Below are 26,463 nucleotides of genomic sequence, written 5' to 3'. Positions count from 1 at the left end.
TCACAGTACAATTCACACTTTATTCCATCGTGATTGGTATACTTGTAGCATCAGGACAGCAAGAGACTAAAATCAGTGGAGAATTTCTCTGGACTAAAAGGCCGTGAGAGGCATGACTGGTTTTGGCACACAGAGTGGATAACCATACATTGGTTGGAATGTGATGGTCAGCAGAACAAAATGCACAAGTCTAACACCATGTTGAGACCATGTCTGAGTTCTGTAGAACGTTAGAGAGTAAATAAGCACAAAGACTACCATGCAACTCTATATAAGTCACATTATTCACCTACGGACTATCTCCCCCTTAGAGATGAAGAGATAGCCTTAGTAATCTGTTCACAGTAGCTTAAAGAGCAATCAACACACATTAGAAATCTGTCTGCTGATTTCCACAGCAATCCATTATAGTTGAAGAGATAATGCTAAATAATGTACTTTCTCTATATTGCCCGTTAGACTGAATCTTACCAAGTAATTCGGACTCAACTTTTCCTTACTTTAATACAATTCTTAATGTCTTTACAATGTCAAAGAGAAGCTTCTGTTAGTTTATTTATCTTTATAAATCACAATAGACTAGAGGGGAACCTATGTAATGGGTCATCTTTCCTCTGCAAAGATAATGTTATGCTAATGAGGACATCAAAAAATACTACTACTATGCTGCAGATATGTGGGTTTTCACATCGTCATATCACATAGGGAGTCCAAAGAAGACAGTCTAGCCAGCGACATAGCAAAGAATACAATTCTGTGGAAGAGGCACATAGATTCTAAGTGATTTTTTGAGACAGAGGAGCAAAGAGGGAAAGAAGCAAAGGAAAGGAAAAGTGAAAAATAGCCTTCTGTAGGACAAATTGTTCAAAAGAAAAATCTATTCACTTGCAATTGACTAAATATAATACAGTTCTTCAATTTGGGATGATAGGAGTAAAGATATTGAAAATTATATGCCACTTAGCCTTAATAGTAAGCCTAACGTGGCTAATTTCCCAAAGTTGTTTCTGAGATGCTGGACTCTCCCACGGAGAAGTTCTGCTTTTGCCAGCACAGGGCCAGAGGACAATTTTTCCTTATTAACTTGAGCATGTCGGTAACATTCATTTTCTCTCTGGTAAAAACACACTGTTCACCCACGATGAGACAATTCGAAATAAGACAGTGAGCAATAGATGGTTCATTCATTGGACACTATAACTAAGATATCTTCATGGAAATAAATTTAAAGTTAAGCAAAGAGGAGGAGAAGGAATTTCTTCAAATTCTGGCATAAAATCATCAAATAAATGAAAAAGATAGGTAGTGGTTAAGGACGTCTTGGTTTTCTCAGAGGTTTATCACTTCCATTTGCTAAGGGGAGATATGAATGGAGGGAATTCTGTCTTGGTCACCAAACATAAGAAATGTTTGGTTAAAAATACATAGGTAAGGGGCTCCTGGGTGGCTCAGTCAGTTAAGCGTCTGATTCTTGTTTTCGGCTCAGGTCATGATCTCAGAGTCATGAGATCAAGCTCTGCATCAGGCTCCACGCTCAGTGGGGAGTCTGCTTGAGACTCTCTCTCTACCCCTCCCCCACCCACATCCATGCACTCTCTCTCTCAAATAAATCTTAAAAAAAAAAAAAAAGAAAGAATCACATAGGTAAGTAGAGCAAACCCTCGAGTCATGTTTCTTAATCTCCCTGATTGTTAATCTTGAACAACAAGCTACAGGCAATACAGGAAAGGTGGAGATGACTAGGAAGTTTGATAACATGCCTGGATCAGTCACCGTTCCTTGGAAAGTACCATTTCCCTGGCCTGCTAAAAGGCTGATTCTGTCAGGTTTAAGTAAAAGACAATGATCTCTCCCTTCACTGCGGCATTGTTCTTTGTAAGAGACCAGCATCAGTCTCAGGTTGTGTAATTTAAAAGCTAGAGAGGAAAGAAGTTTTAATTGAATTCCACAGTGTATATTCATAGATATTTCAAAGTGGAATTGTCCATTGTCTGCGGTTTCAAGCACCAAGCTGATCACTTCCTGGACATGCTCTATCTGGCTCTCACTAGACCATCAACAATCATTTTTAGATGCAACGTCTCTTTTGAAAGAAGTAACTTTGCTAGACCAGGATAATTGCTGGGGGTAGAAGGCTGGAAGTAGGGTGAGTCATGATGAGTGGGGGTGGGAATAGAAATGAGCTGAAGGAAAAAATAAGACTATTCCCCAAGGTCTATAAATGGTCAGTAACGAAGCAAAAATTCATGGAATGTGACTTAAAGACTTTCTGAGATGTACCCACAGGGTGTTTCCAAGCTTCTTGATCTACGGTCCCTAGTAACCCTCTGGAGCTGAATTTACCTACCTAGGTGTGGTGCCCTACTTCTGGAATTTAGATCTCGGGGACAAACCCCATCAGGATATGCCTGTGCATGGTTAACTCTCCCTCCAAACAGCCATTCTGATTTTGGTCACAGTTCTGCTGAGGGACCCATTTGCCCTTCCTGGGGAGAGTGAGGGTGGCGGCTGAAGATGTAGCCATGGGCCAGGGGAGGCTAATGTGGCAGACAGGAGGGACCTGCAAGAAGGTATCCAGAAGGCAAGACCGTGGATTTTACCCAAGGTAACAGAAGTAACAAAGGTAACTGGCAAAGAAATATCCAGAGTTCAGATGAAAAAAAAGAAGGAAAGGGGTAGAATCCAGGACCAGGGAATTTCACAGGAACCAAAGATGATTAATGATACAGAAAGGAAAAAAAAAACTAACCCTGGCCTATCTGACTGATCAAGAAGACATTCTTCAGCATATATTGGCAAATAAACAGCATATATATATTCACACTGATAATACAAACACTAAAATGAGTGTTTCTTTACTATTATTAATCACAGTTCAATAATTCATGAGCTCTATATTTTCTAGATTGCTTAATTCATTTAGCAAAACCCACAGTTTAGGTACCACCGCAAGGGGAAGAAGGGGAGGGCGCAGAACGAAGCAAACGTAGAAGGAGACTTTTGTAAACCCGAGTTAGTAGCACAGCGGTACAGTAGATTGTCAATGAACACGACAGGAGCGGTACAGTCATCGGCCTTGTGAGTGCAGTATTGCCGGCTATAAAGGGGGGGGGGGGGACTTCGACTCAGGAGTCTACCTTCTTGTTAATTAAAATTGAGCTGCATGTGAGCAGCCCGTCCACCTTTTCCAGTTCAGAATGGCTCACGGGGATCAGCATATGGTCCTTCAGCTTTTCATAAACCTGCAGCAGGAATCAAGGAAAGGTAAAGCAGAAGGATTATGTTCCCACCTCTGTCTTACCCCCCCGCCCAACTTCCTCGCCTAGTGTGAGAATTCACTGGGCTTGCGAGTTTAAGCCTCTCAGGCACTGAACCCCAAGATGTGCCTGCAATCTAGACCACATGTGCCCACAGCCATACCAATGGAGTGAGCGGCACTGGTTAACCACTAGCTCTATGCTTTAACCTCAAAGCGAGAGATGTGTCAAAAATGTGGTCGTTACTAGAGATGCCTTCAACTCTGCCGTTTGTCACCGGGAGACTGAGCGATACATGAAAGCCAGTGGCAGTGTTTTCAGTCTGAATATTACCCTTCCCCGCCACACTTTAAAACCCTCTCAACTGTACTTTAAGGTTTCTTTCCTTACCAACATCACTGGAAAAACTTGACAAAATAGAATTTAAGTGAAGTATTTCAGGTCAAACTGCTTTTAAATTACAGGTGTGAATTTTATAGCGTCTTTTGACACTAATAGAAAGCATGTGTCAAAACTTTGAATTAACGGTCCACAGATTTTTCTGTGATGATCAAACAAAGCACATTTTTTAAAAATACAAAATCACCTGAAACACATGGTCTAAAAAACAATCTAGCGTGCTTCCTTAGGAAGCACTTTGTTCCTTAAAATTCACTACAGTGTCTAATTAAGAGTGCTGGAGCCAGAGCTGGGCTCCAAACCCAGTTCTGTCAACTCACCACCTAAGCGTGACTTCAGCCAAGTGCCAGATCCCCTCTTTAGCCCTAGATTACTATTCAGTAACATTAGAGTAACAAGAGCGCCCTCACAGGGCTGCTATGAGGTATAACGAAGACAATGCACACAGTGGGCTTGGCCCAGCACCTGGCGCAGGGGAAGCCTCAGTGACCGTGGATATTAGGATCGTTACTTGTGGACGGACACAGGGCTGAATCCAAGGCAGTTAATCACCATCTGGTCATCAGATGATCAATGTGGTCGGTGAAGCACAAACGGTCCAGAGCTGTGTTTCTCCAAGTGAGTTCTGTGACCTGGGTGCTTGTTGAAACTGCAAATTCTAGGGTGCGGTTCTAGAAACCTATATTTTTAACAATCTTGATGCACAATAAAGCATGAGACCCTCTATTCATCTGAGAGTTGGTTAAGCCCTATTCTGGGGTCAGGGGTCCTCTATTTTCCTCAGGTTCACACTTTCAGCCATGGACACAGAGAAATCATCTATGTATCTCCCCACCCTTTTCTTTTTATCTGCTAAGAAGGTGACTGATTCAGAAGATAAGCCTAGTGATTACACAATATCACATATCTGAAAGGTGGCCGGAATATTTTCTAAAAATTTTAAAGATATAGCTTTTTAGATACATATACAAAAAGATCAGTGGCTATTAAAGGTTCTTCTGTAATGCTGAGTGTACATATCTGATTCCTCTGGGCAGAGATGAAGATGCTGAAATGCCTAAAACAGAAATGGACACTTGGAGGGTCTGCGGATGAACACAGCTGTGTCTGCGTGTGCAGAAGAGACTGGCAGAATGCCCAGAAAGATAAGGAACATCTTAGACCAGGAATGAATTCCGCATCTAGGGACAATTCCCGTGTTGGCGCACAAACGCAGAGGCTCTTAGAGTGACACGTGCCTGATGGCAAGTATATCATCTTTTTTGTACTTTTTGATCCTTCCTACCTGGGATGCACAGCCAAAAGCCCCCTTTTTGCAGCCCTGACATTGAGCACCCACCTCTTTGGGTCATTCACACTTCTCTGCTGTAAAAACAAATGACCTTCTGATGAAGGGCAGCTCAGATTTGTCAGAAAACAATGACACAGTTGACCGCCTAACTGTAGGTCTCTATGCTTAGTGAGCATCTAAGTGTGGGGAGATATGTGTGATCAGAGCTGTAGCACAGACTTGGGAGATCTAAGTACTTGTTTGAAAAGTTTTGAATACCAGGCATGATCACCTCAATTACTGTGCATGCATTCGTGATCAGTGACAGCAATGTGAAGACTGAGTTAAATTAACCTTCCTTGTGCCCTGAAATTATATTAGCCTTTCTGCTTTCAGAATGATTTGACGTGTATAGAGGAAAAGGAAGTCCCTGTTATTTGTCACTCCATCATGAAAAAAATCCCCAGGCAGGAAGACTGTCACGAAGAGGCCTGTTCAGCTGCAGTGGCCAGGAAGGATGTTTGTTTACCTTCGCACTTTCTGGATATTCTTCTGGGGTGCGGTGTAGCAAGACGTGGCCTTTGCTGGGGATATTTAGGTATATACAGTTTGCGGCCATGTCATCAGGCACAGTGAGTTTGTCATAGCGGTGGTCACTCATCTGTTGCATGATCTATAAAGAGAAACAAAGCAGGCTTAAGCAGAGCATTTCCCCACACTTTCGAACAGAAGGAAGGCAGAGTGTGGGTATAAGCTTGCAACGGTGCCTAAGAATGTTCCTGTGAAGTTCCTGCCTATTTCCTCTCGTCATTTAGACTCCCAAGAGGCAAACTCCATGAAGCTAGGATTCTTTGGAAGAACTGCAAGGGTTCTTCTTGTTGCTTTTTTGAAAGTGTGTGTTTTTAAACTATCCATAATTTTAAAAGGTTTTAAAACTATCCATAATTTTTCTGGTTTTTGTTCATAAGATCTATCAGTGAGACCTGAAAGGGACACATAAACAAAAGGCCCAGCTGGGGGTTTTGATGACATCTTTGGCTGAGGAAGCAGGGCTGCCCTGGTCTACAGGAAAAAGGGACCATAGTGGTAATCATTCTGGTCAATAATCTGATTAAGCAATCACACAGACACACACACACACGCACACACACACTTTCCTCTTGTAGATACACTTAAATTGAATTAACCTGTCTGTTGGCAGGTGATGCCCTTAATACAATAAGCATAAAAATCACTAGAGGGGAATGTTAAACTCATATTCTTAGGCTTCACCCCCAGGGATTCTGATCTGGCAGATCTGAAGTGAAGCATAGCAATCTGTATTCTAAAGCTCTCCAGGTAATTCTGAGGCAGATGGTCCCAGACCACACTTGGTTAAAAATACAAAAACAAAAAAACCCCCACCTGATTTAACAGGTCTATTCATCAAATGATGGATTTATTATATAAATCGTATATAATAACTTCAAAAAAATCACAAAAGTGAACTCTACAAAATTTTAAAAAATTGACACCTTATCCTCATCTCAACACAATCAAAACAAAAACCCACAAAACAACCACCCCTCCCTCACTACAAAAATATCCAAACACCAAAAACAGACAAACAAACAAAAACCCAAATATATTTCGGGCTTAGTCATGTAGACTCTTTCTGTAATAAATGTGCACCCTTCCCTCTTTGTTTCTTTCAAGTCATTTGGCATCTAGCAGGTAATAAAAATATGCTTGCAATGAAATGATTCATTTCTTCACTCCTTTCTTTTTCTTCTTTTTTAAAAAGATTTTATTTATTTAAGAGAGAGCATGAGCAGGGGGAGGGGCAGAGGGAGAGGGAGAGGGAGAAGTAGGCTCTGTGCTGAGAAGAGAGCCAGATGTGGAGCTTCCATCCCAGGACCTGGGGATCATGACCCGAGCCAAAAGCAGATGCGTCACTGACTGAGCCACGCAGGTGCCCCTTCTTCACTCCTTTCAGAGGATATAGCAAACCTCAAGAGTACACTGAGATGTTCACAGTTTATATATGTGAACAACTGCATATATAAAACAAGGTATGGTCTTCATCCAGAAAAAGAAATACAATTCATTAATTAATGTGAATGGGGCTAAATCAGTGAGGCCAATGTTTGGCTTTTTCCTTATGCTATACTCTGTGACCCTAACCCGAATGATCCTGGATGTAACATAATATGGAGTGGTGGGCCTGGGGCAAACTAGACAGTTTGCAGCACCTGAAAGCATTAAAACGAAGAAAGAAAAGAAAAAAACCTTGTGTATACCAAACCGAACATACATATGTCTCTGTCAGTTTGTGACCTGTGATTTAGTAAAGTGGTCCAGAAGCCCCATCGGCAGATGGATGTCTTTAAGATATAAGTGGAGCTGTCTCTAAACGCAACACGCAAGTTAAGATTTATGAAACTTTTCAGCAATCATTCTTGGTCAGTCTGGCCAGCATGTTTCTTTCTGGGTGCAGGGAATAGGATTGCACTATGTCTGAATCTCTACTTATTATGTGTTATTGAAGGTGGGCCAAGATGGCTAGTCTGCTCATTTACCGCTAAAACTGACTGTCATCCTTCATGTGGATTAGATCGCGTTTACCCGAGAAATTCAGGATTTCTTCCAGACCACCAGGAGACAGTTTCCGGGGCCAGAGGCTTATTACTAAGTAGGACCTCAGTAGGCTTACTAAGTAGGACAAAGATCCTTAAAACACGGTACGTACAGCCATAGTTACCTGGTCAAGCTTAGACACAAAGAAAACAAAATCCAGAAAACTGAATATTTCCATTGACCTAATTTTCTAAGCCACTGGGAGAATTGTGGGCAGCATGTTTTGGTCCATCACATTCAGACCAATTGCGCCCACCATTCATAAGCACTAGAGAGATGCCAGTTGGTTTTCCAGTTTAATTCACGGTCTACAGATGATTCACTACATTCTTTATCCAAAGGTAAAGAAATCACCTATCACTCAGACTGTAAGCTGAATTGAAAGAGAAAGAAGGAGGCAAGATCACACCTACGGGCCTGACTCTACCTTCAATGGTCCCACGAGCAGCCTGGCAATTTCCCCACATCTTAGTCTGACTCATGCATGTCCGGGAGTGACTAAGAAGCAGAAACATGGAATGTTGTACATTCCAGAGGAAGTGTTATCAAGGAGCGTTATCAGTGCTGACTTCTTGTTTATCAGTGAGGGAACAAATTAAAATCTCCAAGGTTGTGCCTACTTCCGAAACTGCCCAGTTTCTTCTGAGTAATGAAGACTTTATATTTCCATTCTTGGGGTGCTTTACTTACCTGGGTGCCACCTTTTTCCACCCTCCCTCCCATCCCCCACCCCCAGCTCCGTGAGGGAACAATTCTGCCTCTTTGGTTCCTCTGTGTTTGCTTTGTTCTTCAGTTAATGACATTTATTTGAAATTGTAATCACTGCTTTTTCTCAGTCATTGGTATTTCTCTCTTTTCCAGACCTTATTATAATTTATGGCTTCTGGTGGGAGTATTCTTAAAATTACTGGCTAGTACCAACCTAGCATTGTTTGAGGATAGTTACATTTTTTTCATTGTTGTCAGGAAAGGAATGATAATACCCTTGGCAGGGAAATAATTTAACACTGGGATTAGATAAAGTAATTCACTGATAAATTCTACCAAGAGTTACTCTTAAAAATAAATGTCTTAACAAAGCCACCTTAGGAGAAGTTTTTCAATCAATTTATCAAGGCCCCATGGTTATCATTTTAAGACAGGTTAAAAAATGTGCCTAGGGAAATGACTTTTAACAATAGAACAGGCCCCATTGGGAGCAGTGAGGGGTTATGTTTAACTGTGGAAAGAAGAAAATACAAAAGCTACGTCAGGCGTAGTCTTTCTAAATGAAAAGAACTTAGGAAGTGGTAACTATAAATACTAAACAAAAAATACATCGTTTTTTTCTTGAAAAAGCCAAAGGTGCTTATTCTAAATACCAAGAGTCTCCGTGTTCTGGAACAAAGAACAGGTTTCTCTTTTCCTGTGAGAGTGATTGTTTTTCTTTCTCGTATATGTTGCTATTGTCTGAATAAGACAGCTGGCCATTTATTCATAGCTGGGCTCAGGAAATACACGGCTATACACAAGGCAGGGTGCTCACCATTTGCAGAGGAACACACAGGAAAAGATTCAGGAGACTGTCTCTAACATCTTTCCTCTGCTGTTGGAACCGGCGCTGTGAGGATGTGCTCAGGGCCAGCCTGGCAAGGCTGTGCCTCAAAGAGCTCCGGCTCCCGGGGACAGAGATGCAGCCACAGTGAGGGGAGGGGCAGGTTTTGTTTGCTCTTTGTGGATGCACAGAAGCCTTTGTTAAAAGATGAGCATCATTTCAAGTATCTTGAGAATGTGGCTGTTGGCTGTTCAGTTCTATGTGCCAGCATTTTTTCCTAAAAAAGGGTGGAGGTGGTGTATTGCTCCAGAGCTCTGTGTAAAGTGTTCTTTTAACCCCAGGGGACCGACTTCCTGTTTCTCACTGTGCCCCAAGCCAGAATGGAAAGGAGAAAGCACCTAAACCCTTTATGGACACTCTAAATTCCTGAGAGGCCCTAGACTCTGGATAATACCCACTGAGTTCAACACGGCTTTAGAGAAAGATCTGAGAAGTCAAGTCCGTGCTCTAAATGCCATTTCTGACTTGTGCTACTTCTCAAAGGCATTATTCCACTTTGTGTAAAACAGAGTATTTTTGGGATTGGACACAGTTGGTGTTGGGTTCAATCCAACAGTTCTCTGTGGAGGGCCACCCTGGGGCTAGGCATGATGACAGCGAGAGGTGGGAAAGAGACACCCAAAGATAATTTAGCTGCAGGTTCTTCCTTCAGGAGATGACAATCTATAATTTAAGGCAGGACAAGCACACGAAGGGGATGCTAGCAGTAAAAAGAAAGTCAACCTCACTTCCATTACAGGCACTCCCTTAATGAAGAAGGCACGCGGCAGAGTGGAAACGGCTCTGAGAACCATGTTGGCCGAATCATCGTGCTCTGTTACACAGCTGCTGGTTTGGAGGAATCCGCCTTGCTCCCCAGAGTGGAGCTGTCACAAAATAGAGTGGGAAACGTCTGGCTTCCAGCCCAAGAGAATTTGCATGGCTAGTTGCATTAACAACCAGGCATTTCCGGCAGTTTCCAGCATTTCTGGGAATTTTCTCATTCAAAGGGCTGGAAGGCAGCTACATTCTCCCACTTGTTACTCATGGTTTCTTTGTATTACATCAATTATTGAAAAAAAATTCTTGGGCTATGTTGTTTCACAGAACAGTTTAGGACTTTTATGGGTCAAATACCGAAAGGTGTATAGAAGGTATTTAGAGATGGTTAGGAAATATTCAGAGCATGTTTGGCTCATTCATAATTGATCATTATGAAATATACATATGTACCCATATCAACATATCAGAACAGCCAATGTTAAAAGGGACAGTTTATAGATTCTATTGAGATATATGATACGTGATTCTGAAGCACACTTTTTGTTACTACTGTATATCTAAAATCATTCATTCACTTATTTATCTGTCCATCAAGAGTTTATTGAGAGCTGACAATTTACTAGGCATTAAGCCCGGTCTTTTTAAGGCTGAGTCAATATAGCTATGGATAATATTCTAGAACTATTATGGTTTCAATTTTTTTATGAATATTTCCATGGATCAGCTCAAAATGAACAGAATCTGAGAGAGGTTGTCTGTTAAACATCCTCTCTGAATTGATGGGCTATAACAGATCCTAAGAACAAAGTAACATGGTTCCTTTCAGTTAAATCTGGGCCAGCTTTCAACGCCAAATATTCCCTTCGAAGCTAACTGCCATTTCCTCCACAAATTCTCTCTCATATTTGGAGTTGCTGCTTTTGTTCAGGTCATAAGGCCCACCTGAATACGGGGATGAAATTCTGTCCTTCTGTCCTTCAAACTACAACCACAAAGCACATGAACCATTTCTGGAAGGGATCCTCAAAAACAATGGTTACTGTGGAAGGCTGGGAAAAACTCTTACCCTCTCATTAGAGGGCCACTCTGAGCTCTATGGAGGGCTAAGGAGCATGGCATAGGCAGGAGGAACAAGAGAGATTCTCTGGGTGAGTCACAGTTCTCATTTTCTAATTTCAGGGGTGTAGAGCAAAAGAAATTCAGACCAAAGCACCCCTTCCAAAATGCAAAATCTGGGATCCTACCTCCCTTCTAACCCCTGCCCATGCATTCTTTAAGACTAGCTCTGTGGCAGAAACAGGTCTCCCACAGTCCTGTTCATAAAGATATATCTTGTTGCCTACTTAGATATTGACGTCATGCCCTGGCTATGCTTCCCCAGATACCTGCACCTAAATCCACCTTCAAAAATTAATTCCCTTGGTTACTGGGGACTTGGGGATCTTCTAGGTTGCCTGTATCATTTGACAGCAAGAGACAACTGGAGTATTTATTGAGCTACATTCTGTTTATTGGTGGTTCTTCATTCATTTCTCACAATTATTCATTTTTACAAATGAGAAAACCAAGGTTCAGAGAAATTCAGTAATTTGTCTAAGGTCACATGTTAACACAGTAAATCCAGGATTCAAGTCCAGGTACATCAACCTCCAAATGCCTACCTTTTTCCTGTCACACCAAACTACCTCCTCTCCAATATCCCTTCAAAGACTAGACTCTGAGCTCACTAACTTGCAGCCTTTGGGTTGATTTTTCCTGTAGATACAACTTACGTGACATGCATATATTCTTATTTTTTATTTTTTTAAAGATTTTATTTATTTGAGACACAGAGAGACAGTGAGCGGGGTGGGGGAGGCATAGAGGGAGAGAGAGAAGCAGACTCCCCACTGAGCAGCGAGCCCAATGTGGGACTCGATCCCAGGACCCTGGGATCATGACCTGAGCTGAAGGGAGATGCTTAACCCACTGAGCCACCCAGGAGCCCGACATGCATATATTTTTAAAAGTTTGCATTTAAATGCTTTTAGATGGAGAAGGTCTGGCTCCTGAAGCCATCTGAGTTCTCTACTGAACTACAGGGATTGGTTTTCTTAAAGCTGTTCTTTAAGTAGATGAAAGAAGAGCAAAGCCTTTCGGAATGGAAAAAGACAGTGGATAAAGAGGCATTATCGCTTCTAGAGAACAGAGGAACAGGCTCCCGAGTGAGAGAGGAGAAATGGCCAAACACACACACTTTGCAATGATGCCCAGGATCAGTCCTGTTCAGTCTGGCTCTACCACTGGTGGATTAGTGCTTATTTTCTATATGAGCAAATATTCCTTGGCTAGCTCATCAGTAGGGCATGCATTTAAATTTTCTTTTACAATAACTGTGCTTGCTTTGCTTTAGAGTCCTTCAAAATCCTCTGCCCAGTCTACTTGGCCATTGCGAAAGGGTTGCCTTAGGATTAGAGAATCTGTCCTCATGAAAGAGAGTGCCTTTTTTCCCCCCCGGAACAAGATGAAGAAAATCATCACTGGGGCCGCCAATTATTTTAACCTAGGTGGTTAAAAAAAAATCTTTAATGTATGCTCAGTACTCTGAGATTTTTAGCTCCAGGCAGTAGTGTGCTGGTAAATGTAGGGAAAAATACATGCATAATATACCCACATACATTTATTATAAATTTTACGGATATGAAGGATGGGCAGCATATAATTTATAAATAATAATAAAACGGTCAATTCTCTTGCATATAAATTTCATATTGCCAACTGATTCTCACAACAGAATGCTTCTGTTGATTTTTGCTGAGCAGCTCAGGGAGCCTGACGTGGGGCTCGATCCCCAGGGGAACATGACCTGAGCTGAAGGCAGTCGCTTAATCAACTGAGCCACCCAGGTGTCCCAAAATACCTGAAAATTTAACAATCAGCTTTTGTAAGCTGGTAGAAGCTGACTCCAGCAAACCACTGTCCTACACAGGAGACTTCATCGTTTCATAAGACTTGGTTCCTGGATGTTAGCATAAGCTGGCTCTTCATAGAAAGTTACTTTAAGTAGCCCTACAGCCTCTTTTTTTTTTTTTTTTAAAGTAGGCTCCATGTCCAGCATGGAGCCCAGTGTGGGGCTTGAACTCATGGCTCTGAGAACAAGAATTGAGCTGAGATCAAGAGTCAGATGCTTAACTGACAGAGCCACCCAGGGACCTTTTGGCTCCACGTTAAATCGCTGTTTTCCTTTTAAGTCATCTTACCTTTTTATTTCTGGTTATTTTGCAATCCTTCATGCATCTTCGTAAGCCACTTTTGCAAAATGAGGTGAGGTAGGAGTGTATAATTTCAAACAATTCTTCAAAAAACATGTTATAATTATAAACAAAAAAAACCTAATTATGAACAAAATGATAAAACATAAGCTTCTTGTAAAAGATTCAACTATGAAAAGTTAAAGTTCTATTGGACTTAAAAACAACTTGTATACATTCGTCAAAACTCATTGAATTGTACATTTGAAGTGTGAATTGTATGGAAATAAAATGTTATTATATGGAAATTATATTTCAATAAAGCTGATTTTAAAAAATTGAAGTTTTCTTTCTCCCCTCTCTGCCCCATCTTACTCTTCTCTCTTCCCCCTTACTCTATGGTAACCACTATTAAAAGTTTGACATGAGTTCCTCAGATCTTTTTTAAAAACATACACACTCAAAACAAAATCCACTTACCCCCACTGAATTTGTCAGTAAAGGACCCTGAACATCGCAATTCAGAGGCCCCAACCCTACGTCCCTCAAAGGCTGGTAATGAAAATTGCTAGAGGCCATTACATGCGGCCTTGTTATTTGATTTCTGTGATCATCTCACATTTATTTCCTTTTCGTCCATGTATACGAAGTAGTTCCAATACCTGAAAATAATGTTATACAAAAATCCAATGAACACCGGGACTGTATGGCTGTTGAGTTCCTGGCTCCTGAAAGCCCTCTTGCTGGCGTGGGCTACCTGACGTTCAGGAGTCACTGCCGCCCCTAATCAGGCTAAGTACCTTAACCATGATATGCTCAGAAATTAAAGTGACTGTGAAACAGGGCTGACAAATCTCATTCACATTTTAGGACTGGGTTTCTCAACCTTAGCACCATTGATATTTTGGGCTAGATCATCCTTTGTTATGGGGGCTGTCCTGTGCCTTGTAGGAGGCTTAGCAGCAGCCCTGGTCTCTATGTACTGTGCCAGGAGCGTCCACTCTCCCACCCACCATGTTGCAACAAAAATATCTCCAGACATTACCAAACGTCCCCTGGGGGGCAAAGTTGCCTCTGGTTGAAAACCACTGTTTTTAGGAGAAAGTCATCAAATTTATTTATATTTTAGCAGAAGAGCAGATATTTATGGGAAGAAGAAGGAAAAACAACCATAAAAAGAAAGAAATCAAATTTCCAAATAAGTATACTATTTACTCTTCTATTCTTCCTCTGAATTAACAAGAGCCCTGAAAAGAAAGGGATAAGTGTTTAAGAAAACAGCTGTTGTCCCCATATATCTTTTCCCAGAAACCGAAATACCCTGTAAATGACTACAACCAAACCCTGGCCAATGAAGAAAGCAGCCATCCCCACCTTGCCTACTCTTGTGTGGGTTGGGGAGAAACCTTGGTTTCCTTCTGGAGTGGTCTTTGCTAGCGTCAGACAGTGAATGTTGATAAAGTACTCAGAGCAGCTGAGGAAGTGATGTCATTTTATAGAATACTAAGGATCATAAGTTTGAGAACTAGGCACGAATTTGGAAATTATCAAGTCCACTTCTCTTTTACAGAGATTCAGAGATGAAAAATTAATTGACTTAGCTAAAAGCATACAAAGTTAGTGAAGTGCAAAGTGAGGACTAGATCCTAGCTCTCCTGACTCAGTCCAGGCTTTTCTATTGGTCTTAGGTTGGTGGAGAGAATTTAAGTGGGACAAGAAGGCACAATGTCAACTCCTCCCTTGCCCTCTCTTCCACCTCCACTTTGAGGGGTCTCTCTTCTCTTCAAGATCTAAATAAGAATGTCTTGTACCTCTGTTCCTTGATTTATGTAATATCCTAGGTCAGTGGTCCTCAACCATGCTTATAGACTAAAATCATCTGGAGAGCTTTTTAAAAAGTACAGATTTCTGGGTCCCAATCATTGAGAATTTTTATTTACTTGGTCTGGAGTAAGACAAAACATCAGTATTTCTTTTTAAACATCCCCCCACCCCCAGGTGACTCTAATATGTAGACAGGATCGAGAACCACTATTCTGTAATTATTTCTACCAATAATTTCTACCAGTCTTGGGGATAGAGTGGGAGAGGGGAAAGGGGGGCCTTATATTCTCATGTTACCTCTGGCCCCAGCTTCCAGTGAATTAGATCCATTCAGAGATACAGTTATTCTACACGTACCATCTTTTCAACCACGTCAACGTAGGCAGGGACTTCAGTCTTTCTTTGATTGCCTCAAAAAACCCTTTTCACATAGGATAATAGATTTTTCTCAGTTTTGGCAGGTTGGAGTATTGCAGTTATATGAACACTTAAAATCGAATACCGAATGCTGGTGTTCTTCAAAGAGTTGACAACCCTGTCTTGTGGCTGGGGCCTCTTCTCACTCCCTTTCTCCCCATTCCTAGTGCTTCTAACAAAGGACATTTTTGCTTTCTATTTTGCTGTATTGTCTGCTGACCCCAAGCCTTCAAGGATCACACCTTTCACCCTAAAGGACCTATCGTATTTTCCTAAACCAAGATAATTCCCTCCCTAAGAGCAAGTCAGGGTTGAGCTCTTCTGAGGGTCTGGTGAACATTGTGGTCGCTCCCCCAACATTTATTCTCTGCTTTCTTAGTTACTACCCCACTTTTCATTTGTATATCTACACAGCTCTCTGTAGTCCACATAATCAGCGCAAGTTAATTCTACCTGACTCTGGGCTAGAGGTTCCTTTCTTGGTTCGTAGAACCCATGGTGTCCTGAGGCCAACCAAACCAAACCACAACCAAAATAAACAAACAAAATACAACTACTCTCCTTGCTTCCCAAAAAAGGTTTCCCCTCAAACCCTAACACTTTTGTTTATGAAGTACTTAGATCCAAGCAACCTAACAGTAGAATTGTGTGTGTTATCTGACAGTGATATCTGTGCTGTCTTTGAAATGTTAAAATAGGCCATGGTGCCCCTGAGAGTTCGCTGTGATGCCCCCACACGTCTCCATGCAATCAGGAAATGGTAATTCCAGTGTAAGTCAGCCCTTGCTTACAGTCAGTGGTTCCAAGATGGGCAGATGACCAATTCAGGCTAATAAGAATAGACAAGATCCGAAAGAAGCTTCCTTACTTTTCTGAGAAGATGAATGTCCTGCCTCCCTGAATATAGGTGTGCAAACATGTAGTCAGAAGCTGTTGGCAGTCACTGTGCCCCCTGAATGGGAGCCAGCTGTATGATGAAGTGCATCTGGGTTAGGTGGAGAAGAGACACAGAAGATTCTGGTTCTTGGATGGCATCATTGAGCAGATCAATCAAACCCACTGTAAAGTCTGCATTACTTTAAAACTACATAGACCAATAAATCTCCCTTGTTCTGGCAGCTTGAATTGAGTTTTCTCTTAATGCATAAGGCAGACAAACAGCCTTTATCTCAATTTGACTAAAATAGATGAAATTTGGCTATAATAGAAATGACCTGCCCCCCAAAATGACTTTAAAAAAAGTTTATTTCTCTTTCATGTGAGAGGAGTTTTGAGGTCATAGTGTAGTGTCGTCACTTGACAGTCATCACGTGTCCAGGGTCCTTCTAGCTTTTTGCACTTCCAGACCTGGGGTAGAGCATACCCCTGTCCTCATGGGGTATGAGAGCTCAGGTGCTCCAACCACCACATCCTTTTTTCAAGCAGCAAGATTCGGGAAGGGGAAAAAGGTGTATCTCCTCCCTTTCAGTCCAGGTCCTGGATTTCATACCCAGCACTTCTACTTTTCTCTCATTGGCAATACTTAGTCTCATTGTTCTACCTAGCACAAAGGAGACTTTCTCCCAAGTGGCAACGTGCTCATTTAAAACACAAGGTTCAGTTAATAAAAAGGAAGGTGGAATACGAAGTTGGGAACGACAGCTAGCTGGCAGTCATCAACTGATTCAGAAAGTAATATATATATTTACATCGCCATTATATATATTTTGATCCCTTTGGCAATTGACATACTGTTTGAATCCAATGAAGTCAAGCTACCCGAGTCATCCCAGAAGGACAGGTTATTGGAAAGCTTCCAGGGAGGCACAGTCACACCGTTGGCCCCTTGTGCACTACTTTGTAGCAGTGCCTGGCGTGTGGTAGATGCCCAGTACATATCTGCTGAATGCTGAGTGAATGAGTCCTTTTTAGCACTGCATTTCAGCATTTCAGCAACTCTTAAAATCCCTCTCAAGTCTCCTAATGCGATTTCCTATAAGACACAACTGGAGTTCAACCTTTACTGAACAGCAAAGAGGAGTTGCCCATCAACACTTGTGCCATACCCTTCTGTGTAATCAACACTGGCCACTGAATCTTGGACTTTACCAGCTTTGGTTGCTCTCCAGAGGCTCTTCTCCAATTCTCCCTAACAAGCTCAAGGATGGGACCAAACTTCTTACCCAAAGAGAGATCTGGGTTTCCCTCCTCCTTCTTCTATTCCTACTGGAAGAATTAAGATTTTATTTATTCATTTGAGAGAGAGAGAGTGCGTGGGCACACGAGTTGGGGGGGAGGGGCTGAGGGAGAAGCAGACTCCCTGCTGTGATGTGGGGCTCCGTCCCAGGACCTCCAAGATCACGACCTGAGCTGAAGGCAGACACTTAATTGATTGAGCCACCCAGGCGCTCCCCCCATTTGATGAGTTTAGTATCATGTTTATTCTCAAGCCGCAGGACTTCAGAGCTCAGAAGAAATGTAGACTTTTCTATTCAAGTCTGATGGCCTATGCACCTAATGAGAATTAGAGCAATAACTCACTTCAGATACATTGCTTTTAACATGCAAGTGTTATCAATAGAGACAGATGGAACACATGATTTCTATCTTTTACTCTGTAAGCATTTTCCCTTAAAAAGACACAGCATTTTAGACAAAAAGTGGGCTCTTCGTAAGTAGTTGTATTTCAATAATCTAGTGGAGTTCTGCATTGTTTTCTTTCACATGAGAGCTATTCCTCTGAAGTGCCAGTTATTTTACTCAGTATGATATTATTCTGAATGATAATTGGTGGCATTTTCTGTTCAAGGACATAGCAATTTACGTTTAGAATGAATTTTCTCCCCCTGCCTTCGTATGCCAATGTAGGAACTGATATCTGGTGAATTTCAGACAGAGCCAGTGTTCCTCACCCCGTGATCTATGGATTACCTACATCCAAATCACGCAGCGGTTCCTGGGCTCCATCCCAGCCTTGCTGAATCAGAATTCCTCCCGCTGAATCTGAGGAAGGTGACGTGCATTTCAAATGTGCACTTTATGTGATTCTTGGGTATACTAAAAGTTGAAAACCACGAGCTTAGACTTCTCAAAATAAATTAACATGATTTTTACACCTAAAAGGAACGATTCCTGCTACTGATATTACAACAACTAGCAGTTGCATATTGAGCAATATTGAGCTCTTATCACTTGCCAGAGTGTGGATGGAAAAACGAATGAGTGATGAGGAAATGTGCACAAAACGCAGTAGATTCAACACCTTTCATTTAGCTTCCAATTGGCTTTTTTTGGGTTGAAACTCTACATGATGAGTCACCTCTGGATATGTGGTTACAGCTTTGAACTTAATCCCACTTCAGAAAGAGATGAAACGGGATGGCTGTTGTAACATATCTGCAAAGCTTCGTTTTTTGTTGTTGTTGTTTTATATCTATAGACAGATACTGTTTAAGCAACAAGGGACCCCAACTGCAGCATCTAGTGACCATCAACAAAAAGTAGATTTAGAAATATTCTTAAAGATTGCTGGACTAATATGACACTTTGAAAGATAAAAGGAAAGATAGTGATTATTTTTTAAAAGAAGATTATTTTATTTGAGAGAGAGAGAGTGAGCGGGGGAAGGAGCAGAGGGAGAGAATATGCAAGAAGATTCCCGCTGAGCACGGAGCCCGATGTGGGGCTCGATCTCACAAGCCATGAGATCAGGACCTGAGCCAAATCCAAGAGTCAGATGCTTAACCAACTGAGCCACCCAGGCATCGCAGTAAGTGATTATTAATAGCAGGGTAATAATACTAGTGGAATGGTTTTGCAGGAAGGTGGTGGCAAGTTTAATTTGTTTCTCTTGCATGTCATTATTTCCAAGGATGGTCCAAATTCTGGTGTTGTATGAGATAATGTGGATGGTTTTCCTAGAGGCTGGAGACTATTTCATGGTTAAAATGTTCCTTCTAATTTAGTGTCTATGGTTTACCATATGCTTCATTAACCTTCAGCCATGCAATAGGATACTCATCAACACCTAAGGCATTTAATACATGTGATTTCCATGGAGAAACAGTAACCCAAAACTCAACCATCCTCCCTCTAGCTCAACTGATACACTTCCTAATCCCTTCAGCATCAAGGGTATTGGTGTTGGCATGGCTGAGAGTGTCACATAGGTCATGCTGTGATGCACAATTTCAGCCCACGACGCAATAATCGTCCTGGTTTTCTTTTTTTTTTTTTTTTTTAAGGGAGGGGCAGTCTTTTGCCAACTCAATTCAGCCAAAAAAACAATAGGACACTGCTGGAGATGGAGGGCATGTAAATGTTTAAGTGATTTTCGGTATGGCTTTAGGGTGAGTAGATAAAGATAAAAAATAAACGGAAAAGAATAAAGGACAGAGACTCCAAATTTGGATGAGCCACTGACTGCTGCCAGTGGAAACTGAAATGGGAGCCAACCCCGTTAGTGTCTTACAAGCTTAGACATGGGATGTCTACCCGAGCCACTGTCAGTTGAATATGTCTGAGTATAGCTCAGTTCCCAAAATGTGAATCTAGGTCAGTGAAATCCCGCAACATACTCTTGCCCACTGATTTTCTATGGTTTGTTCCTGTGTAGATGGGGAGGACTGAGTTCATGGTGACAGGGAGAGGTGGAACTCTTTTTCAAAAATTCCACCAAAGTCACCCCATCTGGTAGTCATTTCTGAAGGCATTTTGTTCCTCATTGTCCCCTAGGACCTAGTACAAGGCCCGGTACAGCTCCAGAGTTCTATAAATACCCGTCAAAGTGCTGATCTGCTCCTTTTTTCTCCTGTGCCCCTCAAATCCCTCAGTCGCAGTGTTCTGTTCCTTCTCTAAATGGAACTCAGCTTCTGCACGGCCCTTTCTATTTTCACAGCTACTTCTCTAGTCCAGACTCTCCTCTTCTTTATTTCTGGACTGTGTGATGGCACCTGATTTTATTACTCCTAATCTTTATGCCTGTTAAATCATTACAGGCATACTGCCAGATAGAGTTGGTTCGTCTTTATTTATTTCATTAAATACCACCTTCCGCTTTTACACGTCTGCTAAACAATTTTGAGTGCCTCCCTACAACCTGCAGACAAGAAAACCCTCATTCCTTGGCCTTCGGACCAGCCCCAACTCATATCTAGAAACCTCCCCCTTCCAGCCCTTGCTCCAGCCACTGTCTATTGATTATAAAATAGATATTCCCCCAGTTGTCCTGTTTGCAATCACCACTCTGTCTCTACGACAGGCTTGTTGTTCATTCTGGTCCATTCGAACTCGGACTCCCACCTCCTGTGATCACTCCCTCCTTGGAACTCCTATCCTTTCTGGGAGAATCCTGCACCTACTAGTCAATTTATCTTGTGTTACACTGACAGTATTTATCTTTTAATGTCCTGTTCTGTTTCTTCAGTTAAGCCAGAGGGGCCTTGAGGGCAGAGACTGTTTCTCACTCATCTCAGTGTCCGTTGTGCTTGGGACAGGATCTTTCATAGAGCTGCTGCTCAATAAAGAGGATTCGTGGACAGTGCTCAGGAAGCTCGAGTTTCAAGCTTATCTGTGACTCTATTCAACCGCCTGCTGTTTTATTTTTTTCTACTGTCTTTTAAAAACTCTTTCTGCAAAAGGGACAGTAATGAGAGATTTTGGAAGCTTCACCCCTCCCCTTTTTTTTTAGAGGAGAGAGAGCGAGCGAGCATGGGCCAGTGCAAGCATGTGGGGGGGGGGGGGGAGAGGGAGAGGGAGAGAGAAACTCTTAAGCTGGGTCTGAAGCCTGACACAGGATTCAATCTCAGGACTCTGAGATCACGACCTGAACCGAAATCAAGAGTTAGATGGTTAACTGATTGAGCCACCCAGGTGCCCCAAAGCATCACCTTTTTTTCCTATTGGATTTTTATGTATATATTTGAGGATGATGCTTGTTAGATATCCAATCTGATAGTTATATTCAATTGATGCCTCCTCAAAGAGAAACGGAATTATGTTGGAGTCTTCTGTGGTTTTCTATCCTCAAAGAGTCATGAAGATATTCAGCTAAGCACAAGTCTCCCATCACCTCTAGCCGTTGAAAGAACAATGTCGCAATGGTCAAGAGTCAACCGTCAACCCACTTTGGAGCTATCCTTATGGCTGGTGCTCTAAAATTAAATGGCTGCTACTTTTTCTCAGGTGTTTGCACATCCACATGTTCAAGACACAATCCTTCACCTTAACTGTCCAGCCCGGAACTTCCGATGGGAAGGACTGAAGCTCTCATTCCCTAGTGAGGCTGATTCAGCTTTGTTCGTTCAGGATGGGGCTGAGTACAGGAGACAGGGTCACATAGGGAGAACTGGTGGCAGAGCCAGAAGGACGACCCATGAACTGGGATTCTAAGTAATTTGCTTACCCTCATTGCCACTTTGGCTCTTTAGACAGCGATGCTTCTTTACTAGAATCAACATACGATTATTTTTAAAGGGAAGTTCTTCTTTAATATCAGTAAGGGTGTAAAGTTTAACTTTTTTGTCTCTTTGGCACAAATTTTCACACCTGGAAATCAGGTCCTGTTAGACTTCTCTCTCTCTCTCTCATTCTGTGTGTGTGTGTGGGGGGAGAGGGGGTATGGGAACATGAGTCAAATGCAAATATCCTGTCCTCAGAAAATGATAACAGCAATTTTTTGGTCATTTGGAGTATTTTAATAAGGAATTTCTGCATGCCCAGTGGAGTGGATGATGGCATTCAAGTTATTATCCAGTAAGGTATTATATTTTAAGTTATACCATGTTGACCTCCAGGCAGCAAAAAGGTAAAGAGTTTCTAGCTTTGGATGGCTTTAATCATGACACTTTCTTACTTCTATTGCAACTTGGAATACATACTTTTGCATCTGTAATGCATAGTGGTTGGCTCCTTCAGGGTGTGTTATTCAGGATTCTAAGTAGGTGCTTTTGGAAGTTGCAGAAATCCTTGAACGCAGTGGCTCTCAATTCATCTGTGCTTCAGAATTCTAAAGCTGTGCAGCTTTTTAAAAATGCACATGTGAATCAGACCCATGAGGTAGGTCCAGGGCAGTGTTTTCAGAAAGCACCTCAGATGGTTTTAAGCCACACCTTTCATTAAAACCCACTAATTTAAGGTCACTTAGGCCTTTTCTCTTGTAAGTAAGAGTTTTGGGTTCAAAGGCCATGCAACAGATGCTTGAATTCCCCGTATAACTTCCCACAGTCTGTTGAATATTTATCAATGTCCCATCATATCATGGACAGAATAAACAGCACTTTAAATGTAATTTCTTCCTCTTTTTTTCTCTGAAATTTTTCTTGAAAGCTCGAGAGAATAAAAACCCTATTATTATTATTCCCTTTCTCCTACTTGGCCAATTTTGCCTTCTTCCTGCCTTGGAACTGGTGCTGAAATTCAGCATGGCTGTTTTGGTCTCACAGCTTCAGATTATTTATGGCCCTATCATGCCAAGTATTTCATTTTGGCCACCCCAGCTTTGTTGGCATACAGCTCTGGGAATATCGTCAGATAAGACAACTGCTGCCAGGAAAAGAAGCATCAACAGTTGTTACAAACTCGGAGGCTATTTGGTTTTCTGTTAATTTCTTAATTCAGGCATGGTAGATTTTTTTTTTTTAAATCATTGTTTTGTGGATCTGGTGAATACAACTGGAACAGACAAGCAAATAATAAGACTAAATTAAACCCACAATGGGATTGTCAGCATGCGTTTCACAGTAAAGACCCAAAGTGGGGAATCTTGTGGCTACACACTGTAATTCCCTGTGACAACAACAACTCCAAACGCAGAGTCTTTATTTTTCCATTTCAATCACCCTGTTGATACCAGTTAGCTCTCATTCTGTCTTTCGGTTTTTTTGCTATTTGTTGTTCCAGTCGCCATCAAAGGAAATTCCAGGCAATAAAAAACATACAAAATCCAAACATACGAAGGGTTTTTCCATCTTCTTTCTTAATATGAGCATTTATAAAACACCATGGACATTTTTGGACATGAAATCAATGCTGAAGCTGAGTCAAAATGAGAGGAAATACTGTCTGAGTGACCTCTATTATATAGTTAGTCATTCAAAAGAAAAAACATGCTTCATGCTATGCAATTTAAATTAGCTGCAAAGCAGCCCATGTGCTCATTCAAGGAATCTTACAAATGCAGCTAGTTATTTCAGGAAGTAGATAAGAAACCAAAAGACATTCCCATCAAGATACATTATGAGCATCATAATTTAAAATTACTAGTCTACTGGAATTCCACTTACTAGATTTCAGCTCCATTTACATGACAAAGATAAAAGAGTGGTGATCTCATAATTCTTACCACATCCTTTCAGTACTTCTATCGAAAGCGTTTTAAAATAATAATTCATTGTGATACGAAAGAAGAAAATTATTAATATAAGAAACGGCTAATAAACAAAATTGCAGATGCCAAAAGGGGAAAAGAACTGGTTTCTGCAAGGGGTTAGGAAGGTGCTCTCCTGGCTGCCTGGCCAGCAGATGGCACAGCCCCCCAACTTGTCAGCACAGAGGCCCCTCCAGCTTGGAGCTGCCACATCTTAGTTTGGGGAAAGTTTTAGTTAAATGTCACTCCCTCCACCTCTTCCCACCTTCTCTGCCTCCCTCTCTTTGTCCACCTTCCTTCCTTTCTCTCCTCTCCCACCCCAATTGACTGGAGGACTGAATGCTACCAAGGAGATTGAGTTAAAAATCAATACAGTGAGTCCCTCCAGAGGGCAGGAATTACGGTCTGTCCTCTTACGACAGAGAGCATGATATTAATCCAGGTTCCTGGAAAGGAAGTCGATCCTGGAATGGATCTAGGAAAAAATGGATGGGATGTGGTGCAAATCTACTCTTTGCCGTGCCTTTGCCTCCCCAACTTTACTGAGGCGGAACTGACAATTCAAGCTTGTGTATATTTAAGGTGTAAGGGCTAGGGGGAGGGAAAATGGGGAGAGGTTGCTCAAGAGGTACAAAGTTTGTCTTTTTTTTCTTAATAAAATAAAAAACAGGCTAGTCTGCAGTAAAGACAAGAATCATGGTAAAGCGGGGGTTTGAGAGTTAGACCCCACTTCTGGAAAATTATTTATGTAAGTTAATCTCAGCCCACTTCCAATAATACATTATATACATATTTTTGTAAACTTTAAAAGTAAACATACAAAGCAGCACCCTGGACCATGACTCCCTCACTCCTTAAAGTACCACTATTCTGACTGCTGATGGCATAGTTTTGTCTCCTGTTCAAATGAATCAAATAATAGAATTGTATTTCTTTATTTTTTTACTTTTTAAATTTTTTTAAAAAAGATTTTATTTGAAAGAGAGAGAAAGTGAGAGACATAGCACCACCGGAGGGGGCAGGGCAGAGGGAGAGGGAGAAGCAGACGCCCCGCTGAGCAGGAAGCCCAAGGGGATGCGGGGTGGGGCTCAATCCCAGGACCCTGAGATCATGACCTGAGCTGAAGGCAGACACTTGAACGACTGGTCCACCCAGGTGTCCCAAGAATATGTATTTCTTGGGGATTGACTTCTTTTGCTCAAATTTTCTTTGTGACCAGCAGTTACAGATGTGCAGCATCTGGAGTTCTTATCATCTTTGAGAAGGCAAACATTCCCTCTGCAAGAGTACCAGTAAGTATATGGCCTGTGCAAGAATTAATTAATCTTACACTATTTTCTTTTATAGCTAGAAGGGCAGGATAAAGGTATGCCCAGAGGCATGTGCAGAATGATGTAAAGTGTGGGGAAAAAAACTATAGAATGGACAGGTTGCTCTGAAGATGGATTTTGCTTAGATAATAGTATTTCTAGAATAAGACTTGATGTTAACTGTGTTTAGGTCTTTGTTCAAATCAACCTGACTTCCAGTACCTTGCCCATATCAACAGTAAAATGAAGTAATAATATGTCCTCCTTTCTTCCTTCCCTTCACTAAATATACTCTGTATTAAATGTGTATTAAATGTGCCCTGTATTAAAATGTGTTCTGGGCTTTTCAGCAGAGAGTCGCTGAAGTCCTCCTAGATTGATGATTTCGTTTAAATATACAATGCACACACTATTAAATCTACTACAACCTAGACAGTTATGATGACTACCTCCATAAGATCCCACTTCATTAACCCAGAATCGATTGCAACCCATTACAGAGTGTTTCAAATGCACTAAGACTATCCAGAAACCCTTGGGCTCTCAGCTTTGCATGAATATGTAAGAAGTAGTTTTCTGGCTCTGGAGGAGGCAAGTATTCCGCAAGCAGTGACAGATGTGGGAAGTATTCAGGCTCTCAGTGTGTGGTACAGGAAGGCACAATTCACCTCCATTTAAGTGCTATGCCCTTCAAAGAGATGCCCAAGTGGTCACGGGCTTCTCTACAGAGACATCAAGATTTGCAAGGGAAAAACAGACATCTGGGACAAAACTCACATCTTTCCTCACAGGTCAGATCCTGGACATGCCAGCAAAAGAATGGGAAGAGGTGGTGGGTAGTTGGAGAGAGGGGAGGAGAAAGAGGAAGCTCAGCTGAAGCAAATTTATGGCAAAATTATTGGGAAAAGTTTTCCAGTTGAAAAAGAATGAGTATGCAGTGGGGTGGGCAATTGGGGGGGGGAATTAAGGCCCAGGAAATCTGATTCCAGATCATATTCGAAATGTTTTATTTCATCAGATCTCAGTATTTTCATCTATAAAATGGAAAAAATAAAACCGATATGTGTTCACTATGTGCAAATGATCTGTCTCTATCCATCTGTCTTCCTTCCTACCCATATCAGTATTATCTCCAAATTAGTAGAACTTACCACACTATCAATTCTACTGACTTTTCTAATACAAAAGCCAAAACTGTTCTCAAATACATAAACAGTTCAGCTCACTAAATGTGAATTTCAGCAACCCACCTAGTTCCCACATGAGAACATGCCTGCATGGAGATCTCATTATTCTTCCATTCAGTTTATTCCTCGGCTTTCACTACAAAGTAAGAGAATCTTTTTGATGCTAGAAACATGGCAGGTGGGCAATTGCCAGCTCTACGGTCCCACAGTTTAGGGAGCACATTTGCTGATGGAAAATATGATCTCCAAAGAG

At 41.6% G+C, this 26,463-nt stretch overlaps 1 protein-coding gene across 10 annotated transcripts in view; it reads right to left on the bottom strand.

The window, feature by feature from the left end:
* Positions 1-26,463, bottom strand: part of DDAH1 (dimethylarginine dimethylaminohydrolase 1) — a 231,930-nt gene continuing 205,467 nt past the window's right edge. For all 10 annotated transcript variants that reach the window (XM_057310506.1, XM_057310511.1, XM_057310508.1 and 7 more), the window contains 2 exons: positions 5,456-5,599; positions 1-3,242 (listed from right to left, as the gene is read on the bottom strand). In XM_057310506.1, coding sequence (XP_057166489.1) covers positions 3,126-3,242; positions 5,456-5,599 — 261 coding nt within the window. In that variant the 3' untranslated portion in view covers positions 1-3,125. The remainder of the gene's footprint in view (positions 3,243-5,455; positions 5,600-26,463) is intronic.

Source organism: Ursus arctos, unplaced genomic scaffold (genome assembly GCF_023065955.2).
Source record: "Ursus arctos isolate Adak ecotype North America unplaced genomic scaffold, UrsArc2.0 scaffold_12, whole genome shotgun sequence".
In the NCBI taxonomy this organism is placed as follows: Eukaryota; Metazoa; Chordata; class Mammalia; order Carnivora; family Ursidae; genus Ursus; species Ursus arctos.
The sequence above is the reverse complement of the archived record's forward strand: the minus strand, read 5'-3'. Positions and strand labels throughout refer to the sequence as shown.